The sequence below is a fragment of the Pistacia vera genome, unplaced genomic scaffold (genome assembly GCF_008641045.1).
Source record: "Pistacia vera cultivar Batoury unplaced genomic scaffold, PisVer_v2 Contig714, whole genome shotgun sequence".
Classification (NCBI taxonomy): Eukaryota; Viridiplantae; Streptophyta; class Magnoliopsida; order Sapindales; family Anacardiaceae; genus Pistacia; species Pistacia vera.
The window spans coordinates 1-16,178 of NW_022196573.1; the positions used below are offsets into that span (position 1 = coordinate 1).

A 16,178-nucleotide genomic window follows, 5' to 3' on the forward strand; every position below is an offset into this window, starting at 1 on the left:
ATATTCGTATAAATATTATAAATCCTATTCCCATAATATTTCTTTGTTTAATTATTTAGCAAATATAAGTATTTTTTTAATAAATTTTAGACCCATTAACTAATATAATTTCTTTAATACCGCTTGAAAAAGTTTCAAAAGTAACAAAAACACCCCCACCCACCAAACTTCCCAGATTCTGGCACCACCGACGGGTACAAATAACCGAAAATAGCCAGTAATTCACTGATGTGGCATTTTCTGGGCAGATCCACTGTGGATCTGGCCAGAAAAGGCCACATTGGGCCGTCATCGACTTTCAAATGAAATGGCTGACGTTGATGGTCAACATCGACCAAATCTTGGGCATCGTTGACCGAAAACAACGGCCATATCTTTGGCCATCGCAGACGGCCAGATGTCGCATTTTTCGTCCGTCGACGGCCAGATATGGCTGTGATCTGGCCTTTTCTGGCCACATTCGTGGTCGATAAGGCCATATCGACGCCCTATCAGCCTGATCCAGCCGCAATGCGTTGTAATGCCCTTTCCCGGTAGGTTTCCAGCGGTGGTGGTCGGGATCTGGGAAGTTGGGTAGGTGGGGGTGTATTTGTCAAATTTTCAAATCTTCGCACTTCGTTTACACAGGGTCGCTTAAGCGATCATAGATCGCTTAAGCAATCATGTGATTGGCAGAATCAAATCTGCCCAGGTGCATGATCGCTTAAGCGATTCTTCTCTTTTTGTCTTCGTCGATTAGGCGATCGTAAATCGCTTAAGCGGTCACGCACCTGGGCAGAATCAAATCTTTCTAAGTGCACGATCGCTGAAGCGATCCGAGATATCGCTTAAGCGATTCTTGTCTTTTTTTCTTGGTCGATTAAGCGAACGTGGATCGCTTGGGCGATCGTGCCCCTAGGCAGAATCATCTACCCAGTTGCACAATCGCTTAAGCGATCCTAGATATCGCTTAAGCAATTCTTATGTTTTTGTCTTGGTCGATTAAGCGATCGTGGATCGCTTAAGCGATCGTACACGTGGGTAGAATCATCTTCCTAGGTGGACGATCGCATAAGCGATCCGTGATATCGCTTAAGCGATATACTTAGTCACTTAAGCGATCATTGGCGTGATATATACTTTTCCTGCTTTTCTCCTGAATTTTGACAAACTAAAATTACCAACACGTATTAATTCCATACTTTCTCCTCAATTTGACAACCTAATTCCAAACTAAAATCAACAACAAATATTTAGGCCATGTAACAAGAAATATAAAATTTATAACATCAATAATTGAAAACAATAACTCATCAACGGTTGGCCTTGGCAACTCCCTGAATTTCATCCTTCTTCGAACCTAATTTTCTGGATGTGCATGTGATTGCTTTTGACAACTGCTTCTCTTGTGGCCAGGTTGCTGCAAATTGAGCACTTATTATCTTCCGCGGAACCTCAAAGGCTAAGGAAATACGCTTAACTCTTTTCTCCCCTTGCTGTCTCTGAATGGTGGGTGGATGATAATGTTAGCCACCTCTGCGGCAACTACCACTTTCTTCTGGAGGCACCAGATATACGTTTCTAATAAGCTAATGTAGTGATCTGTCATGTAGAGAGGGGAGCAAAGTTCCATATAAATTCTTGAACCAAAATCGGCTTCCGTTGGTGTTTCAGTGCTTCTAGTGCATGAGGACAAGGTAAACGTTGAATGTCAACACTTTACAGTTGCAAGTTTTCTAACAAGGTTAACTAGAGCATCCGGAATAGCCGCGCACAGTGAACTCTTGAGCATTAAGAGGATAGAAACAGTGCATTTGACAGTCTATACGTTCTCGCAATAATTTCAGCTGACGGAACAAGGTTTGTAGTAAAATATCTGACTTCGTACGACGCTCATGGAACCACCGCGACAGTGTCCTTTGGATTGTATCAAAAAGTGCAACTATTGGAAACTCTCTTTCTATTAACAACTTTGAATTTATGGACTCGGCTATGTTCGTGGTCATGACATCAAACCTTCTTCCAGGAAAGTAAGCTCTACTCCATCGCTCGAAACCAACATCATGCTCAAGATACTTAGCAACTCTATCATCCTTGATTCGATTTGCTGGAACTCCTCCGACGCATCACAACCGATAAGCTTTTGCTGCCATGTAGTATGTCTGAAGGAGGCCAGCACACTTAAACTTTTGTTTTATGTTCCACCCAGGTGCCTCATACAGAATCCGTGATGTGCTTGATGGTAAATATGGCAATCCCCTTCTTTATAGGTTATGCCTATCATATTATGTAAACTGTCCGTGTCAGGCACTATCGTAGTAATTGCTGAAAAAACATGTCCAGACTCCATTCTCAGAGTCAACACACACACCATGCAACAGGATATGTGTGATTCTCGTTGTCCTGTGCAGTGGCCACCAACAATGTACCTCCATACTTTCCTAGAAAGCAACCATCAAAAGCCGCACCTTTTATGTTTACAAAGCCCCTATAGCAGAACCGTAAGCAACAAAAAAATATTAAACATCATATTCCTGCCCACTTCAAAGCCGTCTTGCTACCTTGGTTTGTCAACTCAAGCATATAACGGTATGCTTCTAATACTAGTACCGTGCTCCAGAGTGCCCTAACAAATTTGTGCATGTTGTCTCCCTTTCCAACATTCTAGTAACTAAACACATCCCAACTCTGTGCGCACAAGTCTCTGAATGTCTTTAGGAGATGGACATTTCCCTTCAACAAACCGACTTTTGACAAATTGTCCAATAACATAGAGGACGCTTGTCGTGCTCACCTGAAATATGTCCCAACATAAGTATGCTCACTGGTATATGTGCTGCATAAATTTTTCCGACTCCGCCAACCTTCTACAAAAAATTGCCATTTGCACTTTCGGTCATGACATGCAACCGTCATAGCCAATGAATTTGACTTTTTGGTGATGAACTCAAAATTACTCTCATGGCAACAAGTTTTAGCTTCCTCACAACTTCCTCTTTGTTCAAATAGATACCCTATGTGCAACTCCGATCCATCCGTAAAAACATGAGCTGATTCACTATTACCTCCAATTGCCCTCTTGAACTGCTGTAAAAACCAGCTGTTCTCTTCCTCACAATCTACGCCTTCTGCATAATTGTATTTAAATGAATCTCTACATCTGTGGGAACATCTACGGGGTCCTCTCCACATTTTCATTCTGCCCCCTCACCAACCTCTTCTACAGTCTCCTCCTCACCACCAATTGACCATCTACTCTTGATTTTTCAACTAAAAATCTGGCCTCGTAGTTCAATTAAACCAGGCAAATCTCGCCTACTTCCTCGTTATCCCCTTCCTTTGAACCAACTTCCAACAGTTTTTCTACAAAGAAACCCTTAAAATCGTTCGAACCATTATCGGCCACATCAATCATATATAACTTCACACTTTCATCCGACTTTAATATAACAGGAGGTACCTTAAATTTTCAAGAACTCTGCTTAAAAGATACTTCACAACTATATCACTACGCGAGCAACTCAAATGACCTCTTCTAATTATTTCATCAATCAACTCATAAAACTAACTTCTGTGCTCACAGCAATTGGTATAGCTTCTTGCTCTTCCCAATCCACTCCAGCTACGTGCTTCCTCCACCCACTCACCAAATATTCAACACCCAAAACAAACTTGTCCATGTGTAATAATAGTCAACTACCTGTAATGCAAGAAAAAAAAATTCTTAATGTTGTACTAAGGTTCAAATATTTTAAAAGAATCTGCACAGTGCTTATATGGTCTGTTGTATGTTAAGCGATCATGGTTATTTATACTGGATGCTTAAGATACAATGATCGCTTAAGCGATCCAGTATAAATAACCATGATCGCTTAAGCGATCGCTTTATACACCAGACTTTTACTAGATCGCTTAAGCGATCTATCTGTTGCATTACCAGACTACCAGATCGCTTAAGCGATCCATATACCCAGAACACATTTCAGTATCTCCACCTACAATCGATTCCATCATACCCAGAACATATACCCAGAATATTTTTCAAAAAAATTCACTCCTTTCAACTTGCATTACATCAAACACAACCAACAACCAAACAACTAAAAAAAATCATAACCCAAACCCCATCATTATTAATCTTTGAAATCTAAATATAAAATGTAAAAAGGACATACACATACTTAGAGGAAATGTCAAGAGGAGGAGGAGGGGGATCTTTGGCGGAGAAGATGTTAATGGTAGAGGAAGAATAAAGTGTTAATGGCGGGAGGAACAAGAAGATTGAGGAATGAGGAGAAGAAGAAGATGCAGAGGAAGGAGGAAGGAGGAAGAAGAAGAAGATGCAGAGAGAAGAAGAAGATGTAGACGAAGCTAAGAAGAAGAGAAGAAGATGCAGGGGTAGAGATGCGTTAATGGCGGGAAGGTGTTTGGGTTTGTTTGCAATAATTTCGGGTTTGTGGGAATGTAGTATAATTTTGAAAAGATTACATAATACTTCATTAATCCTTAAAGCACTAATTACCCTTAATCAATAAATGGCTATTAGTTAACACTTTAAAACTTGATAGTCTTTTAATTAAATGCAAACTTGAGATGTCTTTGAGTAAAACTGCCCGGGGGGAAGGGAAGAGTTTATTAAAAAAACATTTGTAGTTAAAATAATTAAAAGATTATGTAGTTTGTAAATGTTAACTAATAGCCTTATTTTTATAAGCTTAATTAAATATGATTAGAGGTTAATTACTTAATTAGGATTAATGAATAATTGTGTAATCTTTAAAAATTATATATGTCCCCAAAGAGTCGAAATTCTTGCAAATAAACCCAAACACCTTCTTCTTCTTTCTCCCGCCACGTAACACATTCCTTCGCCATTAACAACTTCTCCAACACAGATCCTTCTCCTCTCTGACATTTCATCCAAGTATGTGTATCCTTTCGATTTCATATTTCGATTTACAAAGATCTGGGTTATGATTTTGATTTAGCATGGATGGGTTTGGGTTATGATTTGATTGAGTGTTAGGTTGTGGGCTATGTTTGATGTATGGAAGTTGAAAGGAGTGAAATATGTTGAAAATTGTTTTTGGTATGTGTTCTGGGTATGATAGATCGATTGTAGGTGGAGATGACTGAAAATGTGTTCTGGGTGTGATGGATCGTTAAGCGATCTGGTGTATCGCTTAAGCGATCTGGTAGTCTGGTAATGCAGTAGATAGATCGCTTAAGCGATCAGTATGTGGCATAAGATCGTTTAAGCGATCATGGTTATTTATATTGGATCACTAAGAATCAAGTGTATCGCTTAAGCGATCAAGTATGTAGCATAAGATCGCTTAAGCGATCATGGTTATTTGTACTGGATCGCTTAAGCAATCAAGTATAAATAACCATGATCGCTTAAGTGATCTTATGCCACATACGATCACTAAGCGATCCAGTATAAATAACCATGATCGCTTAAGCGATCTTATGCCACATACATGATCGCTTAAGCGATCTATCTACTTCATTCCCAGACATACCAGAACGCTTAAGCGATCTCATACCCAGAACAACATTTTAGTCATCTCCACCTACAATCGATCATCATACCCAGAACACATACCAGAAACAAATTTTCAACATATTTCACTCCTTCAATCTTGTTACATCAAATATAGCCAAACAACCTAAACAACTAAATCAAATCATAACCCAAACTCAATCCATGCTAAATCAAAATCATAACCCAGATCTTTGTAAATCGAAATATGAAATCAAAAGGGAGATACACATACCTGGATGAAATGTCAAGAGGAGGAGGAGGAGTACACTTTTATCTTCTCTCCATCATTAAACCGAACTGTTTGTAGCCTCTCCTCCAAAACGTGTCCGTAATAGACTTTACCCCCTGCAAAACCTTCTTACGAAACTTATGGCTCTCGGACTTGTCCTATTGCGTCTGCCTCCGCCTTATTTGGCACTTCCCGCATCTAGCCCGTCACCAAGGCATACTCATCATCCAAACCGTAGTGGCTTTCGTTCCACCACAAACCACATTTCATTTTTTTTGTTGCATTTTCTGAGTACATCAACATGTAATGCACTCCCTGCCCCAAAATGGCTTTTTCCAATTGTTCCCATTCTTAAAAACTGACGAAACAAGTGCGATCGAAATCTCTTTACCACACCTCATTCCAGCTAAAATGACCCTTATTTATCAAAAATATCCAACTCGACCTCACCATCACCCTTGCAGGGAAGTAGGGTACCTTCTCACTTATAGGCTCCATCTCGTAGTCTCTACAGTTTACGGTCCGCACAATCGCACAATCGATATAAACAAATGTCAGCAACAAAATAAACCAAAACAACTAAAACAAAATATCAACAACAAAATATACCACTGTAGTCGCTTAAGCAATTCGGATCGCTTAAGAGATCTTACTCGCCGTGCAAGATCGTTAAGCGACCAAGAGTAAATGAGAATCTTTTAAGCAATACAAAAGATGCTTATTATATGTGATTTGCCTCGACAAGATCGCTTAAGCGATCGAAATCGCTTAAGCGACCAAGAGTAAACACTCATGATCGCTTAAGCGATACAAGGATCGCTTAAGTGATCATGAGTGCGATCATGGTATAACAGATTAATCGCTTAAGCGATACAAATGATCGTTAAGCGACAAAACAAGCAATATTCCAAACAACGTACCCTTTCTTCGTCGGCCTCCTCCTCATTGCCTGAATTCTCGCCCGACTCCTCGTCTTTAGAACCGTTTGCCGGTTTTTCCCTGTTCTTGTGCCGTGGCGTCTCCTCTGCTTGTGTACCGCCTTCACTGACGGATGATCCACGGAGCAATCATAAACTGCTTGCGCCCACGGAATTAGGATTCGAAGTGGCTGGGTTTTTTCCTCATTATGAGTGTCAGCCATGGTTTTGGATTGAATTTGGTGTCAAAGTTTGCAGTTCGATCAGAAATGTGGGCTGTATCGCCGAAATCGCATAGATTCTGTTTAGGGTTAAGGAAATCGATTTTAGGGTTCAACAAATCGATCGAAATCTCACTATATCGCCGAAATCACGACTGTATTCGGTTTAGGCTTCAAGAAATTGATTTAAGGTGCAAATTTGCAGGTGTTCGATCAAAAAATCGCGTCTCCCTTTGGTTTAAGATATCGCTTTTTTCCCTAATGAATTTCGATTAAGCCAGGTGAATAGTGGGACTTGTTTGAAATTTCAAATTTTAAAAATTCATTTCTACTTATATTTTTGGCCCACATATGTTTAATCTTTTCATTAACCTATTTACGTGTTTAATTAATCTAACTATGCCACGTTATCTTCTCTAAATTTAAAAAAAAAAAAACAGTTTCAAGACCATTTCTTAAATCGAAACTTGAGATGGTGCGGCAGCTAAATTTTCTCGTTAGGAGGGACAAGAAACTTCCCTTGACCAAAAGGCGACTGGAAAATTTTTAGTTTCAAACAAACGAGCGAAAAGCATGAAACCATAAAGTCACTGACTTGCTGACAACCCCAAATGAACAACACATATCACCAGTGTCTTTCTTTGTTGAACCAGTGCAAGACCCTGAAAGCCGTCAAACAAATCCACGCTTCTCTTCTCAAAACCGCCCCCGGTTTAGACGCTTTCTCCGCCGGAAAACTCCTCCTTCATTGCGCCGTTACAATCTCCGATTCTCTCGACTACGCTTGCCGCTTCTTCCTCCACTTCCCAAACCCAGATGTTTTCATGTACAATACTCTTGTTCGAGGTTTCTCCGAATCTGATAAACCTCAAAATTCAATCACTACGTTCATTGAAATGCGTAGAAAATGTTTAGACCCTCCTGATAGCTTCTCGTTCGCGTTTGTGCTTAAAGCAGCCGCGAACTTAAGGTCTTTGAAAAGTGGAATTCAGTTGCATTGTCAAGCTTTGGTTCATGGGCTTGATGGACATCTCTTTGTTGGGACAACTTTGATTAGTATGTACGGAGAATGTGAGCGCTCTGACCTTTCCATGAAGGTGTTTGATGAAATGAGTGACCCAAATGTGATTGTGCGGAACGCGGTGGTTACCGCTTGTTTTAGAAGTGGTGACGTGAAGAACGCGGAGAGAGTGTTCAATACGATGCCATTTTGGAATTTGACCACGTGGAATGTAATGCTTGCCGGGTACATGAAAGCCGGGGAGCTTGAGCTGGCACGCAAGGTGTTTATGGCGATGGAAATGAAAGATGATGTTTCCTGGAGTACTATGATTGTTGGGTTTGCTCAAAATGGGTGTTTTCATGAGGCATTTGGGTTCTTCAGGGAGTTGCTGCGTGTGGGGACGAGACCGAATGAGGTTAGCTTGACTGGGGTGCTTTCTGCGTGTGCACAGGCGGGGGCGTTTGAGTTCGGGAGAATTTTACATGGATTTGTGGAGAAATTTGGGTTTGATTGGATTGTTTCGGTGAATAATGCACTGATTGATACTTATTCCAAGTGTGGAAATGTGGGCATGGCTCGGTTAGTCCTGGAGAGAATGCCGGAGAATAAGAGCATTGTTTCTTGGACTTCAATGATAGCTGGGCTGGCAATGCACGGTCATGGTGAAGAAGCCATACAACTTTTTCATGAGATGGAAGAGTCTGGACTTAGGCCTGATGGCATTACCTTCATTTCAATTCTATATGCTTGTAGTCATGCTGGATTGATTGAACAAGGAAGTAGGTATTTTTCTATGATGAAGGATGTGTACAATTTAGAACCTACAATTGAGCATTATGGTTGTATGGTTGATCTTTACGGTCGAGCTGGTAAGCTTCAAAAGGCCTATGAATTTGTATGCCAAATGCCCATTTCACCTAATACTATCATTTGGCGGACGCTTCTTGGGGCATGCAGCATACACGGCAATGTTGAATTGGCAGAGCAAGTGAAGGAAAGATTATATGAGCTAGACCCTAACAACTCTGGTGACCATGTATTGTTGTCCAATATTTATGCTGTTGCTGGGAAATGGAAGGATGTTGTGAGTGTGAGAAGAAGAATGACTGACCAGAGGTTGAAGAAGACTCCCGGTTGGAGCATGATTGAAGTTGAGAAGATCATGTATAGTTTTGTGGCAGGTGAAAAACCAAATAAGACTGCAGAAGAAGCTTATGAGAAGCTAAGGGAGATAATGCATAGGCTTAGAGTTGAAGAAGGTTATGTTCCGGAAGTTGGGAGTGTTTTACATGACATAGAAGAGGAAGAAAAGGAAGATTCAGTGTCAAAGCACAGCGAAAAGCTAGCTTTAGCATTTGGGATAGCAAGAATGTGCAAGGGAAAAGCCATAAGAATAGTGAAGAATTTGAGAATTTGCAGAGATTGTCATACAGTGATGAAGTTAATTAGCAAGGTTTATGGGTTAGAGATTGTGGTGAGAGATAGAAGTAGGTTTCACTCATTCATGGATGGTTCTTGCTCATGCAGAGATTACTGGTAGTGTTGAGCAATGAAACAGAATAATCTTAAGGTTTATAGAAGAAATAGATGTACATGACAACAAAACACCACTTCAATCATCAAGGTTTAATAACATTTTAGCATAAAACTCTTTTAGCCAATCAAACATATGTTCATGTATAAATTTTGTAGTAAAAAAAAACCACACAAATATGATTACCTTGAATACTTTTTAAAATCATTTTATACATTTTTTATCTTTGGACAAAAAAAAAAAGTTCCAAAAGAAATTGTACATAAAAACATGAGAAAATGTTACAGGTCATGTACATATCTGAAAAATGAAGAACTCAGTTGACTAAACAAAGGAAGGGTGGATAATATAAATCTAAACAAAATAATACAGGATTTTGAAAAATAGTTTTGCATATAATCTTAAACTTATATATAAAAAAAATGTTTATTTTCTTTATTGAATTAAAGTTAAATCATGCTTACAAAATTTTAAATTAATTTTCAGATACTGAATGAAACATACCTTACTTTTACTTCTTTATAACGTTATTTTTATAATTATATAATATAAAAATTTATAATTTCTGAAAAAATCCTAAAACTAAAAAGAGGCCTTTTATTTATGATATTTCATTATTTTGAGAAATCATACCAGCACCCAATTTTGACGTTTTGCTATAACGACCAAATTCCTGTATCCACACGGCTCAGACAGTAAACTCAAAACTCAAGTGGTTCTGCTTCAATCTCCTTCAACAGTCTCTCCTTCAACCGTGTGTCTTAATACATTTCACACGTATTTCTCTGATTCTTCCTCTCATGGCATCCACTGTAACATTCTCAATCTCTTCACCTTCTTCTTTCACTCTTACACGCAAACTTTACACACCATTTTTCCCTCAAAAACTTTACTTTCAAAAACCCATTTCAGTCAAGGCTTCTTCAACTTCTCTCGATTACTCTACCCCCTCAGTCCTCGAAAAAAAAGGGGCCCCATTAAAGGTCAGACCAATTTGGTTTCATGTTTTAGTTTCTATCTTTTCGTAGTTTTTTTTTTTTCTTCAATGAGTAATTATTTAGAGTCTAACAGATGGAAGGTTTGAGTAATTATGTAATTTATGGGGCTAAGTTTGTGAATTATGTTATATGAAATTAATTGGTTTTGGTTTTGATCAATGTGATGTTAGCATCTTATGATTCTAGTTTTGTTTAAGTTGGAAACTAGTGGTGATTGAATTCTTATTATTTTTGTTTTTGTATTATTTCGGTTATTATAATTGTTTCTCTCACAAGTGGTGTTGGCTTATGCAGACTGGCAATTGGCAATGGAAATTCAAGGATAGTTCTATCAATATCTATTATGAGGAACATGAGAGGGAGAGCTCTGACTCCACCAAAAATATCCTTATGATACCAACAATTTCAGATGTTAGCACTGTTGAAGAATGGAAATCTGTGGCTAAAGACATTGCTCAACGAGATGGCAAAGTCAATTGGCGTGCTACTATTGTTGATTGGCCTGGTTTGGGTTACTCTGATAGGCCAAAGATGGATTACAATGCTGATGTCATGGAGAAGTTCGTGGTTGACTTCATCAATGCGCCAGATAGCCCTGTAAGCTCATCAGGTGGTCAAATTTAAAGATTTTGTGTTTGTTAAAGTTTAAATCTATTATTAAAGCATTTATCTATGAGCTTAAACTTTTAGTTGAAGTAGTTATTTAACATGTTATCAAAGCCAGGTTGACCAAGTGGTTTATGTTCAAATACCACTATTGTATCATACTATATTGTGGTTGAGGTAGTTGGTGGTTACATAACAGAGCTGATCTTGATCACAAAGTGATCATCATTAATGTGATTACTCTGTCTGAGTTGATTTTTTTTTTTTTTTTTAGTTGCAATATTTTTGTTTCTCCAATTTTCAATTGTTTCGTTTCTACAGCACCTACCCCAAACTGTGTCCCCTGCACCGCCTAACTAAATGAAGAAGATGAAGTGAAAGGAGAAACTAATTTTTGTGATGAACCAAAAGTTCATTACCATATAGATGTGTCTGTATGTATGAANTGAAGTAGTTATTTAACATGTTATCAAAGCCAGGTTGACCAAGTGGTTTATGTTCAAATACCACTATTGTATCATACTATATTGTGGTTGAGGTAGTTGGTGGTTACATAACAGAGCTGATCTTGATCACAAAGTGATCATCATTAATGTGATTACTCTGTCTGAGTTGATTTTTTTTTTTTTTTTTTAGTTGCAATATTTTTGTTTCTCCAATTTTCAATTGTTTCGTTTCTACAGCACCTACCCCAAACTGTGTCCCCTGCACCGCCTAACTAAATGAAGAAGATGAAGTGAAAGGAGAAACTAATTTTTGTGATGAACCAAAAGTTCATTACCATATAGATGTGTCTGTATGTATGAAAGCAAGCAGTAAACTGATAATCTAAGCTTTAACAGGTTAATTTGCTATATTTTTTTAATTGGTTTGGAATAGGAACTTTCTTTAGCTCTAACTGATATCACCTCTCTTTTATCATGACAGCTTTCAGTCATTGGGAACTTTCTGTGAATGTCTTAACTATTAGTCAATTCATTTAATGATCATCTGATATATTTGGAGTATCTTAATTTTTCTTTGCTCAATCAAGTGAAACCCATGGATTTCATGATTTGATTGTCAAGAGATGTGAACAAGTTGGTGGAATTCTAAGCAATAGATAGGTATATGAGCTAGGTCCATGACACACTGTTTTCTTCTTCCTGTATCTATTTTTGTAGCTCATGTCTGCAATAGTATTTAACCTGCTCGAGCAGATGTTTCTCTATGTACCCATCCTAATGTTTCTCCTCTGCATTCCATTTTATGCTTTATGAGTGGCTGTATTTACTTCGTTTTTTAACCGATAGAATAACCTAAATGTTGTCTCTTTCAAGTTTTTGTTACTTTAAGTTCCTTGTTTTGTATGTTGCTTGGCATTTTTCAAGAATTGCATCTTATGATCTTCCATGTTTAAATCAGAAAATGATTTGGTGGTCTTTGGAGGGGGCCATGCTGCCACAATAACAGTTCGTGCTGCAAAAAAGGGTTTGGTGAAACCCACAGCCATTGCTGCTGTTGCACCCACCTGGGCTGGTCCACTCCCCATTGTGTTTGGTCGAGATTCTAGCATGGAAACAAGGTAATCTATACCTCTATGTCAATTTCAGAGTGGAGACCTTGTCTTTTGTTCTTAAAATTCAGTGTGTGCTTTTCAGAATTTTTGTTCACAGAAGGGTAGCATTGTGCATGTTGCACAAAAACTCAGACTAGTACACCTTGTTATCTATTGATAATCTCTTGAATGAGAACTCAAATTATTAGGAGTCCTTTCAGTGGTAATTGCGAGGATGCAGATATCTGACATGCTATCTCCATAACCAATCATTTCTTCCACATAGAGTGCAGTTTACATATTTTAGATCCTGGCTTAATGCCTATTTTCACTCACATTCAAGATACATCAAATAAATTACTAAATGAAACAAGGAAAGATAGTCATGTTGTTTGAATGGGGATGAGATCCTGTTATAAAAGAGAGGAAGGATAATTTCTGTCTCCAACGTCTATTTTTCTCTGAACATTACTTTTCTAATGATTTTAGGATTAGAAACAGATGTATAGACCCCAAGAATATCATTATTATAAATTTTAATTAATCATGCCTCTTCTAAACTAGAGGGAACCCACTGATGCAGCAATTTCTGGAGCATTTTTCAGAGAAACAATTGGCTTTCTCTGAAATGGGTTTTATTGGGTTTATGCAATTTAGGTAATATAAAGGTGTAGCACATATAGAGCTATTCTTGTTTTAGGATTTAAGAATTTTTATCTGATTTCTTTTGGTTAAGAGAATTTGATCATCTTAATATTAATATTTCTTTGTTACTTCTCAACCCTTATCACCAGAAAAGAAAAAAAAATTAGCTCCAAGGCCTCATCATAGTAATTTCTCTTTCCTTTTATTTCCTTTTCTTGAGTATAATAGAAAACAATGAAGTAAATGTTATTTTGATGTGAGCTGTCTTACTAATAGTACGTGTTTAACGTGTCTCAATGTGATTAATGTTACACTGTAAAATCTGAATCGAAATTTTTATGTCGCAAGATGTTATGTCTTCCGTAACTCCTTAAAATTTTAATCCAAGTTCTTTCTAAGTGAACCAAAGAGAGTTTTGGGTTCTCCACTGAATTTAAATGAGAGTTATGGATATAGGAATTATATGTCTGTTTAGGTGAAGAAACTGATTTCATTTTCCGATTTTGTGTGAATTACCAGATATGGACTGTTGAGGGGAACCTTAAGGGCTCCAGTTGTAGGATGGATGATGTATAACATGCTTGTTAGCAACGAGAAGGCAATTCAGTCCCAATATAAATCTCATGTCTATGCAAATCCTGACAATGTAACTCCAGGCATTGTAGAAAGCAGATATGCCCTTACAAAACGGAAAGGAGCCCGTTATGTTCCCGCTTCTTTCTTGACTGGTCTGCTCGACCCTGTTAACTCACGAGAGGAGTTCCTGGATTTGTTTGCGGATTTGGAGGGAAAAATACCGGTTCTGGTCGTGTCAACAAAGGGATCTCCAAAGAGGTCAAAAGCTGAGATTGAAGCACTTAAAGGATCCAAAGGGGTCAGCAAGTTTGTTGAGGTTCCAGGTGCTCTGTTGCCACAAGAAGAGTTTCCCACAATGGTTGCAGAGGAGCTTTGCCAGTTTCTGCAAGAGAATTTTGAAGCCAGGGCTTGATGTCAACTAAATTCTTATTTGATTTTTTTTTTTTTCCTATAAATTTCCAGTCTAAAGTGATTTTGCTTAGACAAAACAAATTTATTACTTCAAAGAGGTTAATGTATTTTATAGGTTAGATAAAGAAATGAACAGAAAATAATCAAAATTTTATGATGTGGCTTTTGTCTGGTACAATCCCGTCAGTGAAACGGGCCATAAAGGTTTTACAATTGGGTTAGTCAATTGTATTAAGAAATACTCACTTAAAATTTTCAAAATCAAGATTAAATGATTAATAATCAAATTAATGAAAATCAGAAATTGTCTGGGTAAAATACAAGTTTCACTACTGGGTATGTAGCAGCTACTGTTTTGATGTCAATTACATGGGTTCTCAAGATTTTTGAAGATATTAGTGAAAAACACTTGTGTTTTAATACCTGGCCCCATCTAGCCGGTTAAACCGAGACTCAAGACCTTCACCAGGCCGGGTTTTTCCTCGAGTTGGTTATTAAAACATAGGAAAACACTTCCTTCTTCAAGATTATCTTGTAAAGGGACAACGTTAATATTTCATTTCCTTAATAATATTATAATCTCATTTAGTTCATGAAATATAATAAACACTGATTTTCCTCTCTAAAATATTCTTCTACAAAAACTGGATACACAATTATTAAGAGGTGTTTTTAATACTTTTTGGAAAATTTTGGTGATGCTTGAGACTTAACAATCTATTAAGAGGGCAAATGAAATAAACCTTAATGAGGGGGTGTTTATGTGAGCTTGCAAGCTGATCAGTTCTAAAATCAAACTAACATATTTGTTTATAATTTTTTTGGACTTATAAGCTGAACTTATAAGCCAAAAAAATAAACTAGGGGGAACCTACTTTTTTTTTTTTTTTTTTTCTTATAAGCACTCTGTTTATATGCTCTACTTTGATCAAGTATATTATCATATTACCCTTATTTAATTTATTATATTTAGTTTATTTTGTATAAAGAATCTAGAAATTATTCATATAAATTTTTAATAAAATATTTGTCTATAAAGTATTTGTTTATTTAATTCTAAAATTAAATTATATTGTAACATGATCGAAATATATTTTGATAATACTATAATAAAAAATTGAGTTAATATAATTTAGTATTTGATAAAATTATGTAGCATCATTTTTAGCAATTTTAATAATAAAATGTACTTATAAGCCACATTTTACCGAACGCGTCAACTACTTATTAGTTACGTATAAATACTTTAACCAAATATGTAATTACTTAAATTTCAAATATTTACCTTATAAACACTAACACTAGCTGCTTATGAGTTAATCTTCATAATTTCGGAGAAACAGTCTCTAAAAAGGAAGCATAATTGGACAACATGTTTAAAATAATAAATAAATGAAAGATGACATAGATCCAACTTGTGCAACATCAGTGTAGGTGGTTATTTGCAATTAAATTGTATATTTGTTTGAAAGTGATCCATTAAATGAGCTGAGTTTGTATAATTTATTTTCTTATTCACGCACATACTCACTTCTTCCTTGAACTCACGTTAACGATCTGGGTTGTTATTTGGAATTGTATTTGTATGGCCCTAATTACCATTATTCTTATCCGTTTCTGTTTCTCATATTGCCGTCGAATTTAGCCTACATTTCATATTCAACCAAATAATTCTCATTAAATTTTATTTATAGATCTTGACAAAACAATTTCCAACATTTTTTTTAGAATACTGTTGATATATAGACTATAACAAAGTTATGACTTCACAAGTCTTTATATATATGACATTCGACAATATTATAATATACCTAATATTATAGTACTTAGGCTTGTAATGTCACTAAATTAAACCTTTGGTTCTAACTTAATGTTACACTAAATCTTAAGGATGTTTATGTTTTAAAACCTTATTTTATATATTCTATTAGCTTAACTAATACAATTCTTCTTGTTTCCTAGCCAAAAAGGTTA

The 16,178-nt window shown here is 36.9% G+C and overlaps 2 protein-coding genes across 2 annotated transcripts; both read left to right on the forward strand.

The window, feature by feature from the left end:
* Positions 1-7,505: 7,505 nt before the first annotated feature.
* On the forward strand, positions 7,506-9,524 carry LOC116114597 (pentatricopeptide repeat-containing protein At1g74630). The gene has a single exon (XM_031400736.1). It carries the CDS (start codon positions 7,506-7,508, stop codon positions 9,435-9,437), a length of 1,932 nt encoding a protein of 643 aa, XP_031256596.1. The 3' UTR covers positions 9,438-9,524.
* A 555-nt stretch (positions 9,525-10,079) lies between these two features.
* Positions 10,080-14,361, forward strand: LOC116114579. The gene is made up of 4 exons (XM_031400723.1): positions 10,080-10,414; positions 10,724-11,039; positions 12,440-12,599; positions 13,737-14,361. The coding sequence occupies exons 1-4, from the start codon at positions 10,232-10,234 to the stop codon at positions 14,203-14,205; spliced, it is 1,128 nt and encodes a 375-aa protein (XP_031256583.1). The 5' UTR covers positions 10,080-10,231; the 3' UTR covers positions 14,206-14,361.
* Positions 14,362-16,178: the final 1,817 nt, after the last annotated feature.